The following is a 24,665-nucleotide window of genomic DNA, read 5'->3' on the forward strand; positions in this document are numbered from 1 at the left end:
CTATGCAATTTAGCAACTATCGGCCCATATCGCTCTTGCCCAAACCTGCCAAGATTCTGGAGAAGGTGGTACAGAAACAGTTGGCGCAGTATCTAGAATCAAAGCAGCTTCTACACGACTCCCAGTCCGGCTTCAGAACCGGTTACAGCACTGAGACGGCGCTGGTAGAAGTCTCTGAGATCATCAGGGAATCAGTGGATAGGGGCGAGGAGGCCATGTTGGTCCTCCTCGACCTATCCGCTGCATTTGATACTGTATCCCATAATATACTTGCCACCCGTTTACAACAGCTAGGAGTAGGTGGGACAGTACTGGCCTGGACTAAATCTTTTCTGTCCAGTCGATCTCAGAGGGATCTCGCACCCATTTGAATCTGAGGATAAACCCCTCCTGTGCGGAGTGCCCCAGGGTTCTGCTTTGAGCCCTTTATTGTTTAATGCCTATGTGGCCCCTCTTGCCAAGGTAGTTGAGTCTTGGGGTGTCAGGGTGGTCTCTTATGCTGACAATACTCAGCTTGTTTTCTCCTTTAGAGACCGCTCTGACTCCCTCTTTTCCAACTTTAGAAACTGCCTTGGCAATATTTGCACCTGGATGTCAGCCAATCACCTTGCCCTCAACACCGACAAAACGGAGGTTCTCTTTTTCAGCAAGAAATCCCCCCCCCCCTGCAATTCTTTGGTGGCCTACCGTTTTGAATCCTCCCCCCTCTCCTGTACAAGCGGCCCGCAACCTTGGCTTCACCTTTGACAACTCTTTGTCTGGAAGTGTCCAAGTCAACAAAGTTGTAGGGGCTTGTTTTTCCAAATTGCGGATGATCAGGAAAATTTTCCCCTACCTTCCTCAATCATCTCGCAAAACAGTTGTCCAGGCACTCATTACCACCCATTTAGACTATGCTAATAGTCTATATGCAGGTGCCCCCCTATACCTAATTGACCGTCTGCAAATTGTCCAGAACGCGGCAGCTCGGCTCATTGGTAATATCCCTGCTCGTACCTCGGTCAGAGCCTACCGGGATGAGCTTCACTGGCTTCCTGTAGCCCGACGCATTGATTTTAAAATACGGACCCTGACATTCCGAGCAATCCATGGAATCGGCCCACTCTATCTGAGAAATCGTCTCAAGATCTCTTCTTCAGTTAGACACCTGAGATCCAACAGTTTGCGTCTACTGACGGTGCCAAGATTTAGGCTCTTTCGTAGTGGCGGCAGATCTTTCACCGTCACTGCCGCCAAGCTCTGGAATAGCCTTCCTCTTGATCTCAGGTTCTCTGATTCCGAGCCAGCCTTTCGATGCAAACTCAAGACCTGGTTGTTCTCTAAACCTTAGGTCTGCAGCATTCTCAGGTCTTCAGTATTTCCTCTCCCTCAGTGGGATGTATCCTTGTTTACTCTCTATGGGGACTCTCATGTAATCTTAGCGCCGGGACACCTCCGCCGGAGGTAGCCGTGCGCTCTACAAGCTTCTAAATAAATAAATAAATAAATAAACCCAACCTCTGACCTGTTCACTCTTGCTCCATCGCACCCCTACTTCTGACCTGCTCACTCTAGTTCCATTTCATTCCAACCTCTGACCTGCTCACTCTAGCTCCATCGCACCCCTACCTCTGACCTGCTCACTCTAGTTCCATTTCATTCCAACCTCTGACCTGCTCACTCTAGCTCCATCGCACCCCTACCTCTGACCTGCTCACTCTAGCTCCATCTCATTCTAACCTCTGACCTGCTCACTCTAGCTCCATCTTGCCCCGACCCCTGACCTGCTCACTCTAGCTCCATCGCACCCGACCTCTGACCTGCTCACTCTAGCTCCATCTCGCCCCGACCTCTGACCTGCTCACTCTAGCTCCATCTCATTCTAACCTCTGACCTGCTCACTCTAGCTCCATCGCACAACTACCTCTGACCTGCTCACTGTAACACAGTCTCATTCCTACCTCTGACCTGCTCACTCTAGCTCCATTTCATTCCGACCTCTGACCTGCTCACTCTAGCTCCATCGCACCCCTACCTCTGACCTGCTCACTCTAGCTCCATCGCACCCCTACCTCTGACCTGCTCACTCTAGCTCCATTTCATTCCAACCTCTGACCTGCTCACTCTAGCTTGATCTCATTCTAACCTCTGACCTGTTCACTCTTGCTCCATCTCATTCTAACCTCTGACCTGCTCACTCTAGCTCCATTTCATTCCAACCTCTGACCTGCTCACTCTAGCTCCATCGCACCCCTACCTCTGACCTGCTCACTCTAGCTCCATCTCGCCCCGACCTCTGACCTGCTCACTCTAGCACCATCGCACCCGACCTTTGACCTGCTCACTCTAGCTCCATCGCACCCCGACCTCTGACCTGCTCACTCTAGCTCCATCGCACTCCGACCTCTGACCTGCTCACTCTAGCTCCATTGCACTCCGACCTGCTCACTCTAGCTCCATCGCACCCCGACCTCTGACCTGCTCACTCTAGCTCCATCTCGCCCCGACCTCTGACCTGCTCACTCTAGCTCCATCGCACCCCGACCTCTGACCTGCTCAATCTAGCTCCATCGCACCGTGACCTCTGACCCACTCACTCTAGCTCCATCTCGCCCGACCCCTGACCTGCTCACTCTAGCTCCATCGCACCCCGACCTCTGACCTGGTCACTCTAGCTCCATCGCACCGTGACCTATGACCCACTCACTCTAGCTCCATCTCGCCCGACCTCTGACCTGCTCACTCTAGCTCCATCGCACCCCAACCTCTCACCTGCCTATTCATCGTGCCATCTACTCCTAACCTTTTAGTGCTCACTTTAACCCCGTCTGATCCCAACTTTATAAAGCGCAACTTCTGACCTGCGCCCTTGGCCTAATGCGATCCCAACCTCTGACATCCGCACTCTTACTCCATCTATTCCAAACCTTTTATTTGTTCACTGTAGTCCCATTGCAGCCCAACCTCTGCACACTCCGTATGTGATATGATCCCTACTTTTGACCTGGGCCATTTAGCCTAATCTGATCCCAGCCTCTGACCTGTTCCCTCTGGCCCCATCTGTTGCAACCTCTGACCTGCGTCCTCTGGTCCCATCTGTCCCAACCTCTGACCAGCGCCCTCTGGCCTCATCTGAGTCCAACCTCTGACCTGTGCACTCTAGCCTTGTCTACTCCAAACCTCTGACCTGCACGCTCTGGCCCCATCTGTCCCAACCGCTGACCTGTGCCCTCTGGCCCCATCTGTCCCAACCTCTGACGTGCAGCTTCTAATTTCATCTGATCCCAACCACTGACTTTGTCTGTTCTAGACCTCTGACCAACTTACTCTCTCCCTGTCTCATACCAACCTTAGAACTGAGGACTCTGGCTGCCTACAATCTTAAACACTGACCTGCACCCTCTGTCTGCATAAAATCCCAACCTCTGGCCTGCGCACTATATCCCTGTCTCATACCAACCTCAGATCTGTGCACTCTGGCAGCGTATGACCTAAACCTCTGACCTGTGCCCTCTGGCTGCATACGATCCCAACCTCTGACCTGCTCACTCCCCCATCTGATCTGACCTTCTGATCTGCTCACTCTGGCCATGTCTCATTCTATCCTCTGTAGCCCTGGTCCCTCGCCTGGATTCCGGAAATCTTGGGCTGGCAGGCCTTCTAGCTCCTCATTTTTATACCCCAAGGCTGTGTTGCTTGCTGCAGCCCGCTTGATTCTACAATCAGAAGGTACAATCACATCACCCTCCAATCTTTGCCCTCTGCAGTTACCACTTCTTGATGCGAGGCGGGTGCAAAGGTTGGCCCCCTTGCTTATAAATCCAGACATTCTGATTTTGCCTTAAACGCTGGCCAGCTCTGGCATCCTGTGATCGATAAATGGTGTCAATCAATCAATCAGTCATTTATAGCGTGCAGCAAATCACCTTTGAGGGTCTCAAGGCACTGGAGAACAATTTTGCTGCATGATGGTGTGATCATCGAACAACCAGGTCTTGAGTTGCATCCTGGAAGAACATGATAATCCCCCAGCGAGACCCAACCGTGGCTCAGGGGCTCGGGAACTGCAGCACAGTACCAAGGTGGGGAATGATAGGCAGCAGCAGAGCGGTGACCTGGACCGCGGGGTCAAGAAGTGCTCCCAGGCGTGAGATGCTCATCTCCCTAATCCTCATCAGTGCACCATCAATCGTTGACTGCAGCTGCCTCCCTGCCGCTCTAGTCTTCACTCTCCTTCACAAGGGGCTAAACTGCTCATGCGCATACAGACAGAGTACCTGTGAAGTTCAGCGTGGAGAACTGGTCTTTAATTATGCAGGTCAACCACCTGCGGCTGGTCTTCCATGGTGGTGCACTGGTGGTGAACTCCTGAAGCCCTGCAGTGGTTGGCTCATTCTTACCTGGCTTAGGTGCTCTTTCCTGGCCTTCTCCCAGAGGGAGTGTGGTGACATCCCTGGGGCTTCTGCAGACAGGAAGCCTGAGGTCAAGAAACAGAAGAGTCAGTAAGGATGAGATATTGTACCCTCTTGATCTCTTCAATGAGGCACGAGATGAGAGAGTGTTCACTCTGATTTATGTCTAGCTTCAGCAAATATTAAGATATGTTCCCACTGAAGCATAGCGACAAAACTTAATAAGTGAATAACTCTGGTCCTCATATATGACATCAAAACACTCAAAGGAGCTTCATGAGAAACACGCCCTGTTCCATCGTTGGCTCTCCATGGAGTAGCATGCGACCCCTCTGCGCCTGCGCTCTGGTGCCTCCACGTGTATGAGGCAAAGGACAGAAAATATACCTCAGAGAGCATTTTCTTTAGAAAGTTATGCCAATAAAGATCAAAGCAATTATCAGTTCATCTACCACATACTCAATAATCGGATATATTTTTAAAGAACATTTTCAAATTACATTTTGCATATTCTTATTTATGCGTGAAAATCATGCATTGCCCGCTTCCCCCACCCAAAGCCGCAGTCTCACAAAATAAGAATTGCTGGGTGTGTATGTAAATCTTTCCTCTGTTAAACCAGCCCGCTCCGGCCAATCCCCATGCTGCTTTCATGCAGCACGAGAGTAGCGCGGGGATTGGACGCGGAGTCTCTGATGGTACTGGTCTCAGGCCTGTACTTCCGGTCAGGTGGCAGCAGAAGTGGCCTCAGGAAGAGAAGTAGTTTCTGCTGCTTCCAGACGTGGTCAGGGTCTGTCGCCCTCTGACTATCATGGTTGGAAAAGCAGAAAACAGAGCCACTCTCCTGTTGCCACTCATCCAGACATTCAGATCTCAGGCACTTGTGTAGGCAACCAGTGGTGGGGCTGAGACCTCACCTGCTCACACCTGCTGCCACTCATCCAGACATTCAGATCTCAGGCACTTGTGTAGGCAACCAGTGGTGGGGCTGAGACCTCACCTGCTCTCTCCTGCTGCCACTCATCCAGACATTCAGATCTCAGGCACTTGTGTAGCCAACCCGAGGTGGTGGGGCTGAGACCCCACCTGCTCTCTCCTGCTGCCACTCATCCAGACATTCAGATCTCAGGCACTTGTGTAGCCAACCCGAGGTGGTGGGGCTGAGACCCCACCTGCTCTCTCCTGCTGCCACTCATCCAGACATTCAGATCTCAGGCACTTGTGTAGCCAACCTGAGGTGGTGGGGCTGAGACCTCACCTGCTCTCTCCTGCTGCCACTCTTCCAGACATTCAGATCTCAGGCACTTGTGTAGGCAACCAGTGGTGGGACTGAGACCTCACCTGCTCACACCTGCTGCCACTCATCCAGACATTCAGATCTCAGGCACTTGTGTAGGCAACCAGTGGTGGGGCTGAGACCTCACCTGCTCTCTCCTGCTGCCACTCATCCAGACATTCAGATCTCAGGCACTTGTGTAGCCAACCCAAGGTGGTGGGGCTGAGACCCCACCTGCTCTCTCCTGCTGCCACTCATCCAGACATTCAGATCTCAGGCACTTGTGTAGCCAACCCGAGGTGGTGGGGCTGAGACCCCACCTGCTCTCTCCTGCTGCCACTCATCCAGACATTCAGATCTCAGGCACTTGTGTAGCCAACCTGAGGTGGTGGGGCTGAGACCTCACCTGCTCTCTCCTGCTGCCACTCATCCAGACATTCAGATCTCAGGCACTTGTGTAGCCAACCTGAGGTGGTGGGGCTGAGACCTCACCTGCTCTCTCCTGCTGCCACTCATCCAGACATTCAGATCTCAGGCACTTGTGTAGGCAACCTGAGGTGGTGGGGCTGAGACCTCACCTGCTCACACCTGCTGGCACTCATCCAGACATTCAGATCTCAGGCAGTTGTGTAGCCAACCTGAGGTGGTGGGGCTGAGACCTCACCTGCTCTCACCTGCTGGCACTCATCCAGACATTCAGATCTCAGGCACTTGTGTAGCCAACCTGAGGTGGTGGGGCTGAGACCTCACCTGCTCTCACCTGCTGGCATTCATCCAGACATTCAGATCTCAGGCACTTGTGTAGGCAACCTGAGGTGGTGGGGCTGAGACCTCACCTGCTCTCACCTGCTGGCACTCATCCAGACATTCAGATGTCAGGCACTTGTGTAGCCAACCTGAGGTGGTGGGGCTGAGACCTCACCTGCTCTCACCTGCTGGCATTCATCCAGACATTCAGATCTCAGGCACTTGTGTAGGCAACCTGAGCTGGTGGGGCTGAGACCTCACCTGCTCTCACCTGCTGCATGGACTGGACCAGAGGGAAAGGCCAAAGAGGGACAGTGGAGAAAACGCAAAGAGAAGATGCCATCTTCTGCCAAGTTATGTGGAATATCGCCATCCTTACCAGTGGTGCACACTCAAACTCACGTACGCCGCGCACTCAAACTCAGGAGCAGGCACACAACGTCCATTGGGCTAACAGCTTGTTACCATCACTGCAGAGGTCTGTGTGCTTAACCAGGCAGTTGCAGAGCTAAAGCTTGGTTGGTGCACTGGAGAGTAGTGAGGTGTAATTTTAGTGGCACATAGTCCCTGCATACGACTGCGGACACAAAGTATAAGTTAGGCTGCTATGAAATGAATGAATGAACAAATGAATTAATGAATACATGAAATGCGACTTATAATTGCATGGTACTGGTGGGTTGTTACCAGCCAAAAGCAAGACCCCCAGACCCAGGACAAATAATTAAACCACCGACAAGCACTGACCAGCAGGAGCCAATAGCAAGTCCCCAAAGCCAAGGACAAATGATAGGAAACACAGGCAAGCACAAGACAGTAGGAGCCAGTAGCAAGTCCCAAACCCAGGACAAATGATAGACTCCACAGGCAAACACAAGACAGTAGGAGCCAATAGCAAGTCCCAAAGCCCAGGACAAATTAAAGGCACCACAGGCAAACACAAGACAGTAGGAGCCAATAGCAAGTTCCAAAGCCTAGGACAAATGATAGACACAACAGGCAAACACAAGACATTAGGAGCCAATAGCAGGTCCTCAAAGCCCAGGACAAATTAAAGGCACCACAGGCAAACGCAAGACACTAGGGGCCAATAGCAAGTCCCCCAAACCCAGGACAAATGATAGGCACCACAGGCAAACACAAGACAGTAGGAGCCAATAGCAAGTCCCCCAAACCCAGGACAAATGATAGGCACCACAGGCAAACACAAGACACTAGGAGCCAATAGCAAGTCCCAAAGCCCAGGACAAATTAAAGGCACCACATGCAAACACAAGACAGTAGGAGCCAATAGCAAGTCCCCAAAATCCAGGACAAATGATAGGCACCACAGGCAAACACAAGACAGTAGGAGCCAATAGCAAGTCCCCAAACCCCAGGACAAATGATAGGCACCACAGGCAAATACAAGACAGTAGGAGCAAATAGCAAGTCCCAAAGCCCAGGAAAAATTAAAGGCACCACAGGCAAACACAAGACAGTAGGAGCCAATAGCAAGTCCCCAAAATCCAGGACAAATGATAGGCACCACAGGCAAACACAAGACAGTAGGAGCCAATAGCAAGTCCCCAAACCCCAGGACAAATTAAAGGCACCACAGGCAAACACAAGACAGTAGGAGCCAATAGCAAGTCCTCAAAGCCCAGGACAAATTAAAGGCACCACAGGCAAACACAAGACAGTAGGAGCCAATAGCAAGTCCCCAAAATCCAGGACAAATGATAGGCACCACAGGCAAACACAAGACAGTAGGAGCCAATAGCAAGTCCCCAAACCCTAGGACAAATGATAGACACAACAGGCAAACACAAGACAGTAGGAGCCAATAGCAAGTCCCCAAAATCCAGGACAAATGATAGGCACCACAGGCAAACACAAGACAGTAGGAGCCAATAGCAAGTCCCCAAACCCCAGGACAAATGATAGGCACCACAGGCAAATACAAGACAGTAGGAGCAAATAGCAAGTCCCAAAACCCAGGACAAAATATAGGCACCACAGGCAAACACAAGACAGTAGGAGCCAATAGCAAGTCCCCAAACCCCAGGACAAATGATAGGCACCACAGGCAAACACAAGACAGTAGGAGCCAACAGCAAGTCCCCAAAACCCAGGACAAATGATAGGCACCACAGGCAAACACAAGACAGTAGGAGCAAATAGCAAGTCCCCAAAACCCAGGACAAATGATAGGCACCACAGGCAAACACAAGACAGTAGGAGCCAATAGCAAGTCCCCAAACCCCAGGACAAATGATAGGCACCACAGGCAAACACAAGACAGTAGGAGCCAATAGCAAGTCCCCAAACCCCAGGACAAATGATAGGCACCACAGGCAAACACAAGACAGAAGGAGCCAATAGCAAGACCCCAAACCCCAGGACAAATGATAGGCACCACAGGCAAACACAAGACAGTAGGAGCAAATAGCAAGTCCCCAAACCCCAGGACAAATGATAGGCACCACAGGCAAACACAAGACAGTAGGAGCAAATAGCAAGTCCCAAAACCCAGGACAAAATATAGGCACCACAGGCAAACACAAGACAGTAGGAGCCAATAGCAAGTCCCCAAAGCTAAGGACAAAACATAGGAAACACAGGCAAACACAAGACAGTAGGAGCCAATAGCAAGTTCCAAAGCCTAGGACAAATGATAGACACAACAGGCAAACACAAGACATTAGGAGCCAATAGCAGGTCCTCAAAGCCCAGGACAAATTAAAGGCACCACAGGCAAACACAAGACAGTAGGAGCTAATAGCAAGTCCCCCAAACCCAGGACAAATGATAGGCACCACAGGCAAACACAAGACACTAGGAGCAAATAGCAAGTCCCCCAAACCCAGGACAAATGATAGGCACCACAGGCAAACACAAGACACTAGGAGCCAATAGCAAGTCCCAAAGCCCAGGACAAATTAAAGGCACCACAGGCAAACACAAGACAGTAGGAGCTAATAGCAAGTCCCCCAAACCCAGGACAAATGATAGGCACCACAGGCAAACACAAGACACTAGTAGCAAATAGCAAGTCCCCCAAACCCAGGACAAATGATAGGCACCACAGGCAAACACAAGACACTAGGAGCCAATAGCAAGTCCCAAAGCCCAGGACAAATTAAAGGCACCACAGGCAAACACAAGACAGTAGGAGCTAATAGCAAGTCCTCAAAGCCCAGGACAAATTAAAGGCACCACAGGCAAACACAAGACACTAGGAGCCAATAGCAAGTCCCCAAAATCCAGGACAAATGATAGGCACCACAGGCAAACACAAGACAGTAGGAGCCAGTAGCAAGTCCCCAAAATCCAGGACAAATGATAGGCACCACAGGCAAACACAAGACAGTAGGAGCCAATAGCAAGTCCCCAAACCCCAGGACAAATGATAGGCACCACAGGCAAACACAAGACAGTAGGAGCCAATAGCAAGTCCCCAAACCCCAGGACAAATGATAGGCACCACAGGCAAACACAAGACAGTAGGAGCAAATAGCAAGTCCCAAAACCCAGGACAAAATATAGGCACCACAGGCAAACACAAGACAGTAGGAGCAAATAGCAAGTCCCAAACCTCAGGACAAATGATAGGAATCACTGACAGGCACAGACCATCAGGAACCAGTGGCAAGACCCCAAAGCCAAGGAAGAATGATAGGTACCACCAACAAACACATACCACAGTCCAGGACAAATGATAGCAACCACCGACAAACACTAACCTGCAAGAGCCAATAGCAAGACCACAAAAGCCCCGACAAATGATAGGAAGCACTGACCAGCAGGAGCCAATAGCAAGACCCCAAAGCCCAGAACAAATGATAGGAACCACCAGCAAGCACTGGCCATCAGGAGCCAATAGTAAGACACCAAAGCCCAGGATAATAGGATAATAGGAACCAAACACTGACCGGCAGAAGCAAGACCCCAAAGTCCAGAACAAAAGGAACCCATTGAACCAAAAGACATTAGACCCAGAGCATCTCTCAAAATCTGTTGGTTTTCTGGGTACACACTTCCCTTTGGGCCGTTGATATGCTGCAATATGGATTTATTGGACCTCTCAGTGCAGTTAAGAAATCAAAGGCAACAATAAGGATTGTAACATTGCTCTATTAAACTATTTGTGTGACTGTAAAATGACTACTGAAAATATTTGCAAAAACTAATTTATTTTAAAAACCTCTGGGTAATCCAAACAACCTAACTTAAATTGTTGGAAGTAAGATTGCTTCAATCATAACCGAGGATGATCTACCACTATTAGATTCTTTAATAAAACTCAAGAAGACGACTTGGAAGGAATTCATTCAAAAGAGAAAAAGAGAAACTTCCCACCTTAGCGATCTACAGCTATCCTCTTTATGCAATTAGAATTTGTATTTTATACTGCTTTTAAGGACAATCAAATGGTTTCATTACATGCTTTTTGTAACATGTATGTGTGTGTACTGTGTTTTCAACAATACAACAATAGACACATTGGCTGGTCAAGATTTACAAAGTGTCCACATGAATGTCCCTGAGGTAGTTACTTTGCGTAAAGGGATGAGAAGCCCAGGGTATGTGTGCCAGTGTGCAGCAGGTGGTCGGTGGATGTCACCAGTCCTTACGTACCGGTCAGTGGTGATGCTTGTAGAACATGTGTCTTGGGGGGAAACCTCGTTAGGTAGTGCTTGGAAGGGGTGGAGGAGATCAGGGTTCTGCCCGATGGGAGGTGTGGTTGGTGCCGGGGCTCGGAAGAGACGTGTTTGTGGCGGCCATGGTGTGGACTCGGGGGAGGAGAGTCCCCACGGGGTCAGGAGGGGACATGCCATGGGAGGTTTAGAGGGAAGGAAAGAGGGTGAATGAAGGAGAGTGGAAATTCAAACCCCTGTGGGTTACATCCTCCCATTCATCATGGATCAAACATCATGCCTAGATTTCTAACTATCACCTTAGGGGGGGTGGAGGGAGGACATTATTGGGCCAGGCTCCTGTCCATCCTGGGAAAGGATTCAACCTAACCAATAGGCTCTTGGTTTTGTCTGGGTTGCGTTGTAATTTGTTTGTTCTGAGCCAGTCCAGTAGCATGCAGAGGGTGAATTATTATTTTGCGCTCGCATAGTCCCCCTAGTAGGTGAGCAGGAGCTGTGTATCGTCCATGTATGATATGAACTTAATACGGGAAGATTTGACCAGAAAAGCCAATGTAGTCATATGTGCATATTAAAAAGTGTAGGGCTGAGTGAGGAGCCCAGAGGAATGCCCCTATTTCAATGGTTTAGCTCTGGAGGAGCAGGGGTTCACCAGACTACCTGCTCTCGGTTCCCATGAAAGGAGCCCAGCCAGCCTAAGGCTGGACTACTCACCCCTAGATGTTCCAGCCACAATGCTGTGATCCACCGTGCCAAACGCTGCTGACAGGTCCAACAGCAACAGAGCAGCATTAGGTCCGGAATCCATAATGGATTCAGAGACCTCTAATAACATTGTCTCTGTGCTGTGTCGAGCTCTGAAGCCGGATTGAGATGGGTGTAACAGTTTGTTTTCTGCCACAAAAGTGGCAAATGATGATTCACCCCTTTTTCCAAATTCTTGGCGGCCGCTGGAATTGGGGTGAGTGGTCTGAATAGTGCTAGTACTTCAGGATCCGTGTTTGCCTTTTTAAGATGGGGGACCACGTTGGCCCGTTCCAGGAGTCTGGTATGACACTCGAATGGAGCGAGATTGAGAATAGCTCCTGGTAATTGGGTCAATATTTTCTGCAATAGTCTTCAGGATATGAGGTGGACAAGGGTCCTCTGGGGATCCTGATCTGCAGTTTGCAAACTGCACCTTCAACTCATCTGTCATGGGTGGTAGGAGGAGCGTCCGCTTTGTTTCAGCTGTAGGCCCCGCTATGTCTCTCGATCTCGGGGGCAGATCCAGAGAACTAGGACCCCTCAAATTTGCCTGGATTTTTCTTGATCTTATGTTCAAAGAAGTTCGTAGGTCCCGAACAGAGCACTTGATCTGTCTCAGGCAGCAAGGCCATAGGTTTTGGGACTGTGAAGCTTGAACCAATCTTAAAGATCGCCTTCCCGTTGTTATAAGCCTCTTTAATACATTTAGCGTAAAAAGAGCAGCAAGCTTGTTTTATGTTGCGATGATATACATTGAGAAGCAACTTGTAGCGTACATAGCAATAACCTGGTTGGCAGAGGCGGGCCCGGACTGGTCAGGGCTTTTCCCTGACATAATGATGACTCTGTAACAAATTATCTTGGGGTGGAAACTTTAACTAGGTCAAGGTGAAATGAGATTGATAGAAATAATGAACACATTGTACACTAACGCTGAATCTTGTTGTTGAAGTTGATATCAAATATCAGTCCCTAGAACTGTAGATATTGTAAACAGCAGTTGCACGCTTTACTCGCTTATGTCACTATTCAATACACCACATTTGTTGGAGCACCTTCAGTATGAAGCCCAGATGACTGGACCTGTTGTCCCTCCTGTACCCAGGACAACGAGGTGGACTCCAAGGTTTATAGGGCTGACCTCTTGTTCAAGCTACAGGGACACAACAAGCTGCACATAGGCCCTTTTCTGTTACTGCCCAGTTGACCATTTCCAATTGGGCTTGACCTGGACCCTGCTGCTAGCCTCCACTGGAGTGAGTCGGCCTACAAGTGTTGTATCCAATGTTCTGGACCCTTGGGTGGTGTCAAAGTGTACGCTTCCTATCATCTCCTGAAACTTGTGACAAAGAAACTTTTTAGCTTCAAGAACTGGAGGACTGGGACCAACCTGCCAAGCCGATCTGACGAAGGTTAGTTGCTGCTGAGCCAAAGATTCCGGTTGTTCTTGCTCGGAGCCTTGCCGCAGCAGCAAGTCCGATTTAGCAGGATCTCGCTAAGAGGATATCTGGCCTCATGGAGACCTCTTTAGTTGCAGCCAGCATCCATGCCCTGCTGGAAGAAATAAAGCTCCAAAGAAGTAACTAAACTCAAAGGTAGAAATATTCACCGGGCGTAGGTGCCAAAAGTATCTGGCCATCGAGGGACCTTAGGTCAGCGTGAAATTTAAATTTCCACCAATCAGAGCGCTGATGCCAAAAGTCAACAGCTTCACTTCGTCCAGTGGCTATCCAGTGTTGTGGAGCCCTCTTTGGCCTCAGTCTGCTGCCTTGCCCTGTAGAAAATGTGTGACTTCAATTTCAGAGGCTAAGTCCAAAGGTAAAACTTCCAAGCAGGTTGAACCTGGTTTCCGTCGCAATTGGCCTGAGCTTGTGGATAGCTACCAGTCGATGCATCCGGCAGTTGCTGCTTAACGCTTTTTGAAGCTATTTTTTCATTTAAAAATTCATAACTCCGGTTTCCCTTGTTACATTTTAGCTGTTATGGTGTCATTTTATTTATTAAAATTTACTCAATGTTTTTTTCTAAATTGGTTTGGGATTTTTCTTGAGTTGTGTTTTGAATGTATTACTGTTTTGGTGCTGCATAAATAATTTACACATTGCCTCTTAAGCTAAGCCTGCCTGCTCTGATAGCGGTTCCCCTTGACAACGGTTTAGGTTATTATTTGAGGTGGGCACTTGCCCCTTCAACTAATACCCCAATTTCCTACACTACATAAATCCTTTCTACCCTTATAACTCAAAGCTGCCGCTCAAGTAGAAAATCTACTCTGGTGAGCCGCGTGGTTTCTTCGGCTCTGATTTTCCAGCACAGAACAAGCTCCGGCCGCACAAAAATCTGTGCGACGTGTCGCATTCCGCCTGCTCGCGAAACTACATTGAATCTCCCAGAGTTTTTATGTAACTCTATGGAATTTCATGGAGTAGAGTTCCGCGAGTTCCGCCAACCCCTAGTATTAATGAGTGATGGTGTGGCTGTGATCAGGCATTTAAGATTAATGGATGCACCTATTTTATGGCAGTAGTTCACATTTTGTAGGCATTTTGGCACAATAGTGCACACTTCTGCACAATACTTGTATTATCATAATACTGGTCCTTCTTGGCACTTTGTTATTTTCTGCTGTTTCCTGAGGACTCAGTATGTGAGATTGGTGTAACCAGCCTACAGCCCTCCAGGCACACAGTTATTCAACCATTCACTCACATAGCCATCCACCCTTGCACTCACTCACCCATCAGCTGTCGATGCAATCAGTCACTCGCACAGTTTCCATCTCTGGACTTCATATACAATTCAACTTTTTACACTTTTTATTCATCATTTGCTCTCCCACCCACACAACCACATACAAAAACTCGCCTCTGAAGAAGCACTTCCACTTATTAAATGGCTAGACCACTGGCTTTAACATTATTTGTTAGGACTTAGGTTAGGCAGAGATGGACAGTGAGTAGGGTAGGGAGAAAAAGAAGAAATAAGACAAAGAGAGCAGGAGGGAGAAAGAACTGGGTTTAAAATTAGGTTCAACTTTTACCTTTTGAGTGAACTCTTACGGAGCAAATCTAAAAAAGAAAAGAAAAGAGACTGTCACCATCAGATAAATATGCGAACGTTTGGGAACACCAATTAAAATGTTATTTGCCCACAGACGTTTATTAAAGTGAGGATTTTTTAAGAGGAAAATATAGAAACAAGGCTATCAGTTTTGAAGTTGAAAGGGAAACTGGCCTTCCTAAGTGTGGGTGTGAGCCATCTTGTCTAACTGAATGAGGACAAGGGAGGTGGATGGTTGTGCTCCAGATACTAGTGCAGGAATGCACCAATCCTCTGCTGTCAAGATTGGGAACGGTGAGGTGGCGTACATTAAAGCAATGGTTCCTAACCTTTTGACGTCTGTGAACCTCTATCTAATCCTTAATGAAAGCTGCAGAATTATTACTGGAAGCCAAGGACCCCCACTGAGTCATTGTTGGAAGCCGGGGACCCCCACTGAGTCATTGTTGGAAGCCGGGGACCCCCACTGAGTCATTGTTGGACTCGGGGACCCCACTGAGTCATTGTTGGTAGCCGGGGACCCCCACTGAGTCATTGTTGGAACCCGGGGACCCGCACTGAGTCACTGTTGGAAGCCGGGGACCCGCACTGAGTTATTGTTGGAAGCCGGGGACCCCCACTGAGTCATTGTTGGAAGCCTGGGACCCCCACTGAGTCATTGTTGGTAGCCGGGGACCCGCACTGAGTCATTGTTGGAAGCCAGGGACCCCAACTGAGTCATTGTTGGAAGCCGGGGACCCGCACTGAGTTATTGTTGGAAGCCGGGGACCCTCACTGAGTCATTGTTGGAAGCCGGGGACCCCCACTGAGTCATTGTTGGTAGCCGGGGACCCTCACTGAGTCATTGTTGGAAGCCGGGGACCCCTACTGAGTCATTGTTGGACTCGGGGACCCCCACTGAGTCATTGTTGGAAGCCGGGGACCCCCACTGAGTCATTGTTGGAAGCTGGGGACCTCCACTGAGTCATTGTTGGAAGCCGGGGACCCCCACTGAGTCATTGTTGGAACCCGGGGACCCCCACTGAGTCATTGTTGGAAGCCGGGGACCCCCACTGAATCATTGTTGGAAGCCGGGGACCCCCACTGAGTCATTGTTGGAAGCCGAGGACCCGCACTGAGTCATTGTTGGAAGCCGGGGACCCCCACTGAGTCATTGTTGGAAGCCGGGGACCCCCACTGAGTCATTGTTGGAAGCTGAGGACCCGCACTGAGTTATTGTTGGAAGCCGGGGACCCCCACTGAGTCTTTGTTGGAAGCCAGGGACCCCCACTGAGTCATTGTTGGAAGACAGGGACCCCCACTGAATAAATGTTGGAAGCCGGGGACCCCCATTGAGTCATTGTAGGAAGCCAGGGATCCCCACTGAGTCATTGTTGGAAGCCGGGGACCCACACTGAGTCATTGTTGGAAGCCGGGGACCCCCACTGAATCATTGTTAAAAGCCGGGGACCCCCACTGAGTCATTGTTGGACCGGGGGACCCCCACTGATTCATTGTTGGAAGCCGGGGACCCCCACTGAGTCATTGTTGGAAGCCGGGGACTCCCACTGAGTCATTGTTGGAAGCCGAGGACCCGCATTGAGTCATTTTTGGAAGCCGGGGACCCTCACTGAGTCATTACTAGAACCCGGGGACCCCCAACTGAGTCATTACTGGAAGCCGAGGACCCGCACTGAGTCATTGTTGGAAGCCGAGGATCCCCACTGATTCATTGTTGGAAGCTGGGGACCCCCACTGAGTCATTGTTGGAAGCCGAGGACCCCTACTGAGTCATTGTTGGAAGCCGAGGACCCGCACTGAGTCATTGTTGGAAGCCGGGGACCCCCACTGAGTCATTGTTGGACCCGGGGAACCGCACTGAGTCATTGTTGGAACCAGGGGACCCCCACTGAGTCATTGTTGGAAGCCGAGGACCCGCACTGAGTCATTGTTGGAAGCCGGGTACCCCCACTGAGTCATTGTTGGACCCGGGGAACCGCACTGAGTCATTATTGGAAGCCGGGGACCCCCACCCACGGAGTCATTGTTGGAAGCCGAGGACCCACACTGAGTCATTGTTGGAAGCCGGGGACCCGCACTGAGTCATTGTTGGAAGCCGGGGACCCCCACTGAGTCATTGTTGGAAGCTGAGGACCCGCACTGAGTTATTGTTGGAAGCCGGGGACCCCCACTGAGTCTTTGTTGGAAGCCAAGAACCCGCAGTCAGTCATCACTGGAAGCCTTGAACCACCACTGAGTCATTGTTGGAAGCCGAGGACCCCCACTGAGTCATTGTTGGAAGCCGAGGACCCTCACTGAGTCATTGTTAGAAGCCAGGGACCCCCACTGAGTCATTGTTGGAAGACAGGGACCCCCACTGAATAAATGTTGGAAGCCGGGGACCCCCATTGAGTCATTGTAGGAAGCCAGGGATCCCCACTGAGTCATTGTTGGAAGCCGGGGACCCCCACTGAGTCATTGTTGAAAGCCGGGGGACCCGCAGTGAGTCATCCCTGGAGGCCAGGGACCCCCACTGAGTCATTGTTGAAAGCCGGGGACCCCCACTGAGTCATTGTTGGAAACCTGGGACCCCCACTGAGTCATTGTTGGACCCGGGGACCCCCACTGAGTCATTGTTGGAAGCCGGGGACACCCACTGACTCATTGTTGGAAGCCGGGGACCCCCACTGAGTCATTGTTGGACCCGAGGACCCCACTGAGTTATTGTTGGAAGCCAGGGAACCCCACTGAGTCATTGTTGGAAGTCGGGGACCCCCACTGAGTCATAACTGGGGGCCCTTCAGAAACCTTCTGGGCATTTCCCCGACCTGTAGCTGGGTTGTGGTGCAACGAGACACTACCTGCTTGTGTCCCGTTCCCCTGGTGGGACTCGTGGTCCCAGGGTGCACCGGCTGTTTTCTTCACCGTCAGAGGGCCTAAGTGTCATCAGCTGCTGCTGCTGGCGGCGCTGTCATCGCGCTACAAAGCGCTGCCTTCCACCACGCAGAGCGGGGCCCTTCAGTAAACCTTCTGGACATTTCCCCGACCTGTAGCTGGGTTGTGGTGCAACGAGACACTACCTACTTTTGCCCCGTTCCCCTGGTGGGACTCGTGGTCCTAGGGTGCACCGGCTGTTTTCTTTGCCGGCAGAGGGCCTAAGTGTCATCAGCTGCTGCTGCTGGGGGAGGCGCTGTCATCGCGCTACAAAGCGCCACCTTCCCCCACGCAACGCGGGACGTGTGCGGGCGACGCCGGGAGAAGCTTGGGACAAGGGCGGCACCGTCTTTGGCCATCCGAGGCCGGAGGAGGCTGGGCTGGGCCACCCCCCTTGGTCTGCTTCGAACAAGTTACTGGTTACGTTAAACTTTGTTGTCTAACTGCCGGAGGTATTGTTAAATACTAAAGTGACTGGTGTTGGTTTGTATATTGAATTGGAACCCCGTCTTTGGCCCACAATGAGTAAAAGGAAAGGTGCCGCCGGGACGCTTGATGACTTTTGAACTAGAGCTGAAACAGTACTCTGCCATGAGATTGAAATGACTCAGAGAAGGGTATATCTCGATTCCTCTAATCTCCCAACATATAGGCAATCCGCTGTATCGTCACCGGTTGTTATTACATACGAGAATGATGGTAGATGTTCCCAAACCTCTCCTACTATTTCAAATCAATCTGCGACAGAGATATCACAAACTAAAGAGAGACAATTAAGTACAATCGAACCAGGGATTGCAGGGATATTTTCGAGACTAACCCCAAAAGCAAGTAGAAGTATTGAAAGGGAAAACATAGGAGAAAAAAACTGGAGATAAAAAAGGGAAGTCTGGGTTATCTGCAAAAACTAACAAAGGGGACGCAAATGTACAAACACATAAGGAGGGCTCATGTAGAACAATTGGGGTTCAAACGGACATTGATCATCATCTAAGCCATGGAAGGCTAAATGTGACGGAGGAGGGGAAAGACCGTACTGTCATGGACATTTTCAAAAATGCTCTAGATTTGATACAGATCAAAATTGATGAAAGTTTAAACACGAAAATGATGGCATTAGATAGTAAAATTGATCAGTTGAATCTTACCATAGCTAAACTGTCTACTGTAATTGAAGAAGGCAACAGAATAATTGAAGGGGGGGGGGGGTTGTCTACTATTAGAGTTGAGAGCAGAAAATAAGGAGATTGTGAAAGCGAAAGACATGGTACAAGTCCTGAATAAATCATGCCCTGTTTCTGTAAATCAAATCAGGACAGGGACCAGACAAGAAGGGCTAGGGGACAGTGTGCCCCAGAGTAACCTTCCCCTCCAAATTGACAATAGAATAAATCATGTGAGGAACGATAGCCTGAGGGCGGTTATTCATAGCCCAAACGGGGCTGATTTGCTACCCAATCCTGATATTCTGAGCCTACCACCAGCTGCATGTCCCTATATATTAGTATTAACAGGTGTACCTGCCCTAAGGAGAGACCAGAGGGAAACTTGGGATAATCTCAAGAATAAAGTAGTTGACTGGCTCTCGAAATATAAAAGGTTTAATCTTCACAAGACGAACGAAATCCTGATGGTAAGAAGGGAAGGGTGGGTGGGTGATTCAACAAAAGATATACCAGGTGACACTATTGTTGTAAACTTTAGGCACCCCCATATTGTCCGTAAGCTACTGAAAGCATATGAAGAGATACCAACCCAAAACTCCAGCATCTATGCCCTACCACTAGGGTATTTCTACAAACCAGTTGTAAAAAGACCAATTTTTAATCCCGACAATTACATATTTCCTGTAGCCTTGAATAGCTTCCAAGAACTAGCTTCTTTGGAGGCAGTGGATTGACCACAAACGATAAATAATATAGTTTCAGAAATTCAGGAGACTCCCTTAGAGTGTGACTCAGAGGGGTTCCATACTCATTATGAAGAACCAGTGGTGGGAACAGAGCTACAGGCTCGTGAAATTGCACACTGTATTCCTATAGTAAGTGTAACATGTGAAAGTTCACTTGTAAGGGTAGTTAACGGCACTGAAAACTCGATAAGGAATGTATGCTCTAGTGTAACAGACCATATGCACAATGCTGATCTAAAACTGATATCCTGGAACATAGCGGGGTTGGGCAGAAATGTTAGTGACCCAGAGTGGAATAATTACATTAACACGAGTGATATCTGTATTCTTCAGGAGACATGGGCCATTAAGACCATACATAGGGTAGGGTATAAAACTTTTCAAAAAGCTGCTGTTCCTTCTACGAGAGGAAGGCCATCTGGTAGCCTTATAATTTGGGTGAAGGTGACTCTTAATATCAATGTCACCCAATTATGTATTGACTCTGAAGATGTTCTAGTGATTTAAATTGTCACCACAGACAAACAAGTTTTACATTTATATAATATTTATAGTAGACCATGCCCATTACTAAGGGAGTAATCACAAATAGATAAATTGGACTCACTTCTAAATGTGCTAGATCCTAGAATAAGTATAATATTGGGCGGTGACCTTAACTGCAATTATGAACCAATTACAGGGTTTGGAAATTTACTAGATGATGAGGATAGGGCCAATAAGATACCGGCAATGTATAGTAGTGGGACAGTCCCAGGAACCACCCTAGCTCTCCAAATTACGAGGGTATTGGCTGGTAAAGGCTTGAGGGAATGTAACGATCGTTTACCATTGGACAGTCCTAAGGCCCCCACCTTTTTCAGAAGCAAGTGCCAGAGTAAAATTGATTATTTTATTCTGTCATTAGATATCTGGCCGTTTGCTGTAGACATAGAGATTAATCCTAGAACAGAAAGCGACCGCCGTCCACTCGAGCTCCTTCTTCGCAGCATTGTGGTGCATAGCGAGATTGAGAGAATAACTCATATTAGTCCAGACAACATTATTGTCAGCATTAATCGTCGCTCAGTTAAATGGGCAAATATGCTGGGGCAGGACGACTTACTGCCAAATATCTATAACATTTTTGCCAAAACGTTCGGTCTTTATGATGCCTCTAAGGATGGGGAAAAATCATTCCTAGATTTACATAGTGGGTTTTTTAAAGAACTTATTCCACTGGTTACAAAAAAACCAAAAACAATTGGTGGAGATAGCAACTCAGAGAATGTAGGAAAAACCTGGTATAACAAGGAATGTCGTAGCGTAAAGGCCAATTTAGTTTACGCAATAAAAAGCAAAAATATGTTGGTAGTTAAAGAGACTAGGACTAAATACAGAATAAGCCAAAGGAAGGCGAAGCATCTTGGGATGAGGAGATCTGGTCCAGTATGTTAATTGCAGCTAAAAATCATGACCAAATGTTGTTCTGGAAAAGAGTGGCCAAGGGCAATAAAAAAGAAAAAGGATCCAGGGAAGTTTTTCTTGATGAGACTACCTGGATCGATCATTTTACCAAATAATATGACGCTCCTGTGGAGGAACAGGTTTCAATTGCGGCTGATACATTGCTAATTTCAAGCATGGATAGTTTAGTTTTTGACCTACAGGAAACCGAAATAGCTATTAATTCGTTTAAAAATGGGAAAGCTCCAGGACTAGACAAAATTCCAGGTGATTTGTACAAACACGAGCCTAGCAGCTGGGGCCCATACATCAACTGTTTATGTAATGCTGTAGCAGCAGGTGCAAATCTCCCAGGGACATGGAGGGGAGCGGAAATCATGACATGTTTTAAAAAGGCGATAGGAATGATCCCGCAAACTATCGCCCCATTAGTTTAATAGATATTTCACAAAAAATGTACGCAAGGCGTATTTTAAATCATATTAATACACGGATGGAGGAAAAAGCGGTGCTTACAAAGTATCAAGCAGGGTTTAGAGCCAAAATAAGTACTATTGACCAGGGCATAAGGTTTTGTTGCCTGTGCTGGAAATATGTTACTCTGAGAATTGAATTGAGTCATCACTGGAGGTCGGGGACCCGCACTGAGTCATTGTTGGAAGCCGGGGACCCCGCTGAGTCATTGTGGGAAGCCGGGGGCCCCCACTGAGTCATTGTTAGAAGCTGGTGACCCCCACTGAGTCATTGTGGGAAGCCGGGGGCCCCCACTGAGTCATTGTTAGAAGCTGGAGACCCCCACTGAGTCATTGTGGGAAGCCGGGGGACCCCACTGAGTCATTGTTAGAAGCTGGGGACCCCCACTGAGTCATTGTGGGAAGCCGGGGACCCCCACTGAATCATTGTTGGAAGCCGGGGCCCCCACTGAGTCATTGTGGGAAGCCGGGGACCCCCACTGAGTCGTTGGAAGCCGGGGACCCCACTGAGTCGTTGGAAGCCTGGGACCCGCAGTGAGTCATTACTGGAGGCCAGGGACCCCCCACTGAGTCATTGTTGGAAGCCAGGGATCCCCACTGAGTCATTACTGGAAGCCGGGGACCCCCACTGAATCAATGTGGGAAGCCGGGGACCCCCACTGAGTCATTGTTGGAAGTCGGGGATTCCCACTGAGTCATCACTGGAGGCCGGGGTCCCACACTGAGTAACTACTGGAAGCTGGGAATCCCGACTGCGTCATTACTGGAAACTGGGGGTGGGGGGGTCCCTTCAGCCATTACTGGAGGCCAGGGACCTGCACTGAGTCATTGTTGGAACCCAGGGACCCCCACTGAGTCATTGTTGGACCCGAGGACCCCACTGAGTCATTGTTGACAGCCGGGGGACCCCCACTGAGTCATTGTTAGAAGCTGGGGACCCCCACTGAGTCATTGTGGGAAGCCGGGCGCCCCCACTGAGTCATTGTTAGAAGCCGGGGACCCCCACTGAGTCATTGTTGGAACCCGGGGACCCCCACTGAGTCATTGTTGGAAGCCGGAGACCCCACAAAGTTATTACAGAAAGCCAAGGACCCCAATTGAGTCATTGTTGGAAGCTGGGGACCCCCACTGAGTCATTGTTGAAAGCCAGGGACCCCCACTGAGTAATTACTGGAAGCCAGGAACCCCGCCTAAGCAATTTCGATTATTTGGGAACTTCAAAAAATACAGAAAGAAGCATTCATCAACTACACAAATGATTAAATATTCTGTTTACTTCACAAATATAAAAAAAATAATGTTTGAATTTTAATGAGACGGTAGGATTTTTCTTTAATCAACTGAGGCCACCCCTCGTCCATACTAGACTCTGATGCACTTTCACTGGTCCCGCGAATCAATCTGAGGACATCAACCAAAATTTTTAGCCTCCAATTTCAAATGTCTTCACATTCACAGATCGTTTTAAGATTTTCAATTTTGCTTCTTTATTAATCTGTTTATATTATTTCATTTTCTAAGCATTGGTAGACCCCTGATTAGGCTTCGCTGACCGCCAGAGCTCCCCGGACCACAGGTTAAGAACCACTGAACTGAAGTGTACTGTGTGTAGGCGCTACTGGGCATTAACCCGAAGGCTGCGGCCTAGGAGGGTTATGTCTTCTCTGGCATGGGGTACGTCCTAGCAGCCCTCCATCTAGTCCGTGTGTACCCTCTGCCAAGCGCTTAGAGACCCCTGGGTGATAAGGCGCATTACAAACCCAAACAAAAAAATACAATAAATAAAGGGAGATGTAAAGCTGACCAGTGGAGGAGCTTTGGTAACACTTTCATGGCCCTGAGAAGAGCTGGGACGAAATGATGGAATTATTTCAGACCAACATTGGCCCCATTCTTATAACTGGAACTTGAGATGGAGTCACTGAAGGAGACAGTGTTCGTCTGTGGCTGTGAGGGGCTGGAAACATTAGAAACCCTGAGAAAAGTGTCTAATCCAAGTGCTGTCTCAAGTGTGAAGGCAATAAGATCCATGGTGTGGTCGCAGTCGGTATCCCGGGGGGCTGTCCCACCTTTCTGTTCTTCACATTTTTCTAGGGTGATTTGGGAGGTTAGGTGGGTAGAGCATTTTTAACAAATTAGGAGGCACACAAAAGGACCCAGTGCAGACTGCAGTTGGCAGGAGAGGGGGAGTACCGTAACCTTAGGGGATGAGGAGGGCAGTGGACCATGAGATATTCTGCAGGAGAGCACCAGTGCATGTGGTGTTCATGAAAGGATAGCCCTGCGGACGGCTGGAGGCAGCTGCCATTCCTGTAGAAATATCATCGGGGTGCGGGGAGTGGACAATACCCACCCAGAGCCCCCTCGGAATCCCTTGGTGAATTGCAAAAATGAGGCAGATTGCTAAAGGAAGGGGGTGTTCCTTTTCCACCACTACAATAAAAGAGGAAGCAGCTTATTTACAAGAGGCCTGCCCCGCCGGAGTGCCACTGTTTTTGACAGTCCGTCAGCGCAAGCCTCGCCATCATATCTATGAAGTGACGCAAAGCCACCCTGCGTGGCTTTCCTTGCATGGCCTCATAGATATGGCGTAAGGCAGGGCGACGCAGGGCGATGCCTTACTCTGCTTCAAGGGGGTGTACCAGGGGCATTGCAGTGGGTGTTGTCACGCAACACCCGTGGATTTTGACCCTGTCCCAGATGTAATGAATAACCTAAACCTGGGGCAGCGCCAAAGCGTTACGCCTCCCCAGAGCAGGCGTAATGAGGCGAAATATTTGTATTTCTCTTTGTTTCTCCTCTTTCCTTCACTGTGCTACATTTTGCAGCACCCATAGAAAGAGAAAAAACACCTCCCATAGAGGGGGAGGCCTCCAGCAGCCATGGCAGCCCACCTCACCTCCAGGCTGGGGGACCACCAGGGCTGGCAGGCAGCTTCTCGCCACTGGCTGCTCCCCTCCCCCCCTTTGCTCCTGAGCCCTCAGATGCAGTCAGGCAGGGCCTGCCCAGGAGAGCAGGACGACAGTGCCCTGCTGGCGCTCATCTACAGCGCAGCTGGCC

The 24,665-nt window shown here is 49.4% G+C and overlaps 1 protein-coding gene across 2 annotated transcripts in view; it reads right to left on the reverse strand.

Moving 5' to 3' along the window:
- LOC147725898 (sialic acid-binding Ig-like lectin 12) overlaps positions 1–24,665 on the reverse strand; it is a 203,201-nt gene that overhangs the window by 50,310 nt on the left and 128,226 nt on the right. For both annotated transcript variants that reach the window (XM_086962817.1, XM_086962818.1), the window contains 2 exons: positions 14,842–14,869; positions 4,380–4,456 (listed from right to left, as the gene is read on the reverse strand). In XM_086962817.1, coding sequence (XP_086818943.1) covers positions 4,380–4,456; positions 14,842–14,869 — 105 coding nt within the window. The remainder of the gene's footprint in view (positions 1–4,379; positions 4,457–14,841; positions 14,870–24,665) is intronic.

This window comes from Lissotriton vulgaris, chromosome 3_1, assembly GCF_964263255.1.
Source record: "Lissotriton vulgaris chromosome 3_1, aLisVul1.2, whole genome shotgun sequence".
In the NCBI taxonomy this organism is placed as follows: domain Eukaryota; kingdom Metazoa; phylum Chordata; class Amphibia; order Caudata; family Salamandridae; genus Lissotriton; species Lissotriton vulgaris.